General features: G+C 65.6%; 1 protein-coding gene across 1 annotated transcript; it reads right to left on the bottom strand.

Annotated features, from left to right (window-relative positions):
* Positions 1-1,700: 1,700 nt before the first annotated feature.
* On the bottom strand, positions 1,701-3,260 carry POU3F3 (POU class 3 homeobox 3). Its single transcript, XM_062208802.1, has one exon. The coding sequence runs from the start codon at positions 3,231-3,233 to the stop codon at positions 1,701-1,703; it is 1,533 nt and encodes a 510-aa protein (XP_062064786.1). The 5' UTR covers positions 3,234-3,260.
* Between the last annotated feature and the right edge of the window lie 704 nt (positions 3,261-3,964).

The raw sequence follows: 3,964 nt of genomic DNA, 5'->3' as shown, positions 1-3,964 counted from the left end.
AGAAGGCTCTAATTCCTCAATGCTAGCAACTTAAGGATTTGCATTAGTAAAAAAAAAAAAAATATTTTCTAAAGAACTCTTTTCTCCCCACACAGTTTTTATGCATCAGACACAGACTATTTCATTCTAACAAATTTATTTTCTCGATCAGCTCTTACGGAATCACTACTCAAATTAAATTACAATCAAATGATCACATCAAAAGATACCCTTATTACCTAACAACTGTCCGTATTTTCATTTCATTTTGATTTGTGCTCGTCTGAAAAAAACACGTAATACAAGATCTGGGGAAAAATAAATTACCGTTTTGCAGCAGTTCATAAGTATTCTGAATAAAATATTAAAAGAAGTCATTTAATGAAAATATAAAGCAAATATTTTTAGATCAACAACGGATCTAACGATTCTCTATTGCCGTCTTTTGAAAAGTCTGTTTATTAAAACCTACCAAAAACACTGCTTGGAAAGGGCAGCATTATATAATCACATCCGCAGCACCCATTCGATCAGAGTTGGCAACGGATTGAAGGGAGAAGTCCAGAGACGCGCAGCGGCCGGTGCTGTCTTTCTAAAAATCCCTTTATCTGAGTCAGTCCACAAATAAAAAATAAAAAAATGTTAATAAAAAAAATATTAGCGGTGGGATCTCCAAGGCATCGTCCACCCCGAGTGGCAGCCGTCAGGGCTGGAGCTGGCGGCTGGGCCTCGCACCCGATGCGCCCGCCTGCGCGCGCGGCCCTCGGCGGGGCCTCTCGCCGCTCCCGGGCAGACGTCCCCCTCTCCCTGGCCCGTCCTCTGCTGGTTCCCGATGCTTTGATTTCCAAGGTTACTTTGCAGACACTTTGCTTCTGGCTTTGCTCTTCAGCCTGTTAATTTCAGACGCTGTGAATACTTTCTCTCTCTTCCGCCCCCCCTCCCAAGAGACTGTTTTTTTTTTTTTCCCCTTTCTTTTTCCCATTTCAAAGTTGATTTGTTTGTTCCCAAATGACTTTAACATGGCCAAGAAAAACAGGGTTCTGGAGCACCTGGTGTCCCCTGATGCGAGCCGGTGGGTGCCCCTGCTTGCTCCCGGGAAAGTTAGTCTCCGAGCGTCTCCGGAGCTGCAGCTGTTTCGGAGTGAGCAAGTGGAAGTAAGGGGAACTCTTTCTCTTCTCTTTTCTCTCTCTCTCTCTTTCTTTTTGTAAGGAGGCGAGGGCGAGGCAGGTGCTGTCTCCTGCAGCCTGCCGCGGAGGGCACCCAGCGAGGGCGCGGCCTCGCGTGCACTTTTGGTGCGCAGAGCATCGTCACCCTTCTTGGAAAACAACACCAAACACCGCCACAGTGGAAACGGGTTCTTACGGCCGCCCACTTCTTGCTCTTCCGGTTTTGTGATATACGCATATAAAACAGTCTGGGTATGTATCACGCTTTTCCAAAACAGTCTTTTTGGTCCCTCTTTCCTTGGACTTGAAAGAGACCCCCGTCTCCTTGGTCCGTTTCTCCCTCGTTTTTCTTTTTCTTTTTTTTTTTTTTTTCCTCCAAGAGCGGGCATGCCTGTCCTTGGGCGCAGGGGAGGGCGGCGGCGGGGCCCCGGGCTCCGACCGGTGCGGCCCGGGTGCGGGGTTGGCGCGGCGGCGGCGGCGGCGGCGGCGGCGGCGGAGCTGGCGGCGGCTGCGGAGGCGGCGGCGGCGGCCCTGTGCGCGCGGCGCCCCGCGCCCTCACTGCACGCTAGTCTGCAGCCCGTGGTGCGGCGGCGGCGTGTCGGCGCTCACGGTGCCCACCTGCGAGTACACATCGTCGGGCGGCTGCTGCGGGATCCCGGGCGGCGTCATGCGCTTCTCCTTCTGGCGCCGGTTGCAGAACCAGACCCGCACCACCTCCTTCTCCAGCTGCAGGCTGTCGGCCAGGTTGGTGATCTCCTGCGCCGAGGGCTTGGGGCACTTGAGGAAGTGGCTCTCGAGCGCGCCCTTGACGCTCACCTCGATGGAGGTCCGCTTCTTGCGCTTGCGGCCCTGCGCCGCGATCTTGTCGATGCTGGTGGGGCTGCCCGTGCTCGAATCCGCCTCCTCCAGCCACTTGTTCAGCAGCGGCTTGAGCTTGCACATGTTCTTGAAGCTCAGCTGCAGGGCCTCGAAGCGGCAGATGGTGGTCTGCGAGAACACGTTGCCGTACAGCGTGCCCAGCGCCAGCCCCACGTCGGCCTGCGTGAAGCCCAGCTTGATGCGCCGCTGCTTGAACTGCTTGGCGAACTGCTCCAGGTCGTCCGACGTCGGCGTGTCCTCGTCCGAGTGCGGGTCGTGGCTGTTGAGTCCCGGGCCCGCGCCCGCGCCGCCGCCGCCGCCGCCGCCGTGGTGCGGCGGTCCCTGCGCGTGGTGCGGGTGCGGCGGGTGCGGGTGCGCGTGGTGGTGGTGGTGGTGGTGGTGCTCGGCCAGCTCGGGCGTGTCCCCGCGCACCAGCCCCGGGTGCACCAGGCTCTGGGCGCCGCCGCCCGCGCCGCCGCCGCCGCCGCCGGGCCCCGGGGGCGCGCTCAGCATGCCGTTCACGGTGAAGCCCCCGGGCTGGGAGTACAGCAGGCTCTGCGGCGGCGGCGGCTGCTGGCCCCCGGCCATGGACGGGAGGTGCGCGGCAGCGGCGGCGGCGGCGGCAGCGGCGGCGGCGGCGGCGGCGGCCCCCCAGCCCCCCGGGTGGCCCTGGTGCGGCGGCGGCGGCGGCGGCCCGAGGTGCGGCGGCCCCCGGTGGTGCAGCGCGGTGCCCGCGTGCAGGTCGTCGCGCCCAGCGCCTCCCTTCACGTCGGGGCCCTGCGGTGGCGGCGGCGGCGGCGGCGGCGGCTGCGGCGGCTGCTGGGGGCTGCCGGCCATGCCCACGGCGCTGCCCGACCACGGCGAGCTCGCTTCCACGGCGGCGGCGGCGGCGGCTGCGGCGGCGGCGGCGGCGTGGGGCAGGGCCGTGACCCACTGGTGCGCGTGGCTCAGCATATGGCCGCCGTTGCTGGCGGCCATGGCCCCCTGCATGAAGTCGCTCTGGACCATCTTGACGGAGGACGGGTCCCCCCGGTAGGCGCCCGAGGTCACGGCGGCGCTCCCGGGCTGCATGCCGCCGCCGCCGCCCCCTGCACCGCCGCCGCCGCCACCACCGCCGCCGCCACCGCCGCCGCCGCCGCCGCCGGCCCCCGCCGCGTCCGAGTGCACAATGGAGCCGGCCGCCAGCAGGCTGTTCCCCGGCAGGTAGGGGTTAGAAGCCGCCGTGGCCATGCCGCTCCGCTCCCGCCACCCCACCGCCGCCACCACCGCCGCCGCCGCAGCAGCAGCAGCCGCGGCCGCCGCCGCCGCCGCCGCCGCGCCCCCCCGCCTCTCGCCTCCTCCGCCCCCTCCTCCTTCTCCCCCGCCCCCGCCCGGGGCCCCCGCCGGCCCCGCCGCCTTCGCCGCCGCCGCCGCCGCCTCCGCCGCCTCCGCCGCCGCCGCCGCCGCCTTCGCCGCCGCCGCCTCCGCCCCCGCCGCCGCCGCCGCCGCCGCGGCCCCCGGCTGCAGCTGCAAGGCCGCTCGGCAGGGCGCGGGGGTCGCCGGCCGGCCTTGGTCAGCAGCAGTAGCAGCAGCAGCAGCAGGAGCAGCGCTCTGGGGAGGGGGGCTCGCTTCTCGGGGCGCGCTCCGTGGCCACCCCCCTTCAGGGGGGGTCGTGGCCGCCCCCCCGGCCCCGGCGCGCTCGGCTCGTTCCAGCGGGGCAATCCGGGCGGGGGCGGGAACCTGCACTCGGGGTTCTCTCTCCCGGGGGCGCGCGCCGGCTCCCGCTCCTCCTGCCCTCGGCCGGGCTGCGGGCTCAGTCCACCTGCCAAGCGCAGGTTTCGTCGGAGACAACAAAGGAAGCCGCCGTGCCTTTCTTCCCCGGCCGACTCGCGGGGGTGGCCGGCCGCCGGCCCGGCCCTGCCCTGGTGCGCGCTCCTCTCGCCTCCTTAGGGACGCATCTCACTCGCAAAACTTTTTCCGTC

This window comes from Lepus europaeus, chromosome 13 (genome assembly GCF_033115175.1).
Source record: "Lepus europaeus isolate LE1 chromosome 13, mLepTim1.pri, whole genome shotgun sequence".
Lineage (NCBI taxonomy): Eukaryota > Metazoa > Chordata > Mammalia > Lagomorpha > Leporidae > Lepus > Lepus europaeus.
The sequence above is the reverse complement of the archived record's forward strand: the minus strand, read 5'-3'. Positions and strand labels throughout refer to the sequence as shown.

Excerpts from the sequence above, each read along its gene's own strand:
- POU3F3 (XM_062208802.1), bottom strand. The coding sequence starts at position 3,233 with ATGGCCACGGCGGCTTCTAACCCCTACCTGCCGGGGAACAGCCTGCTG.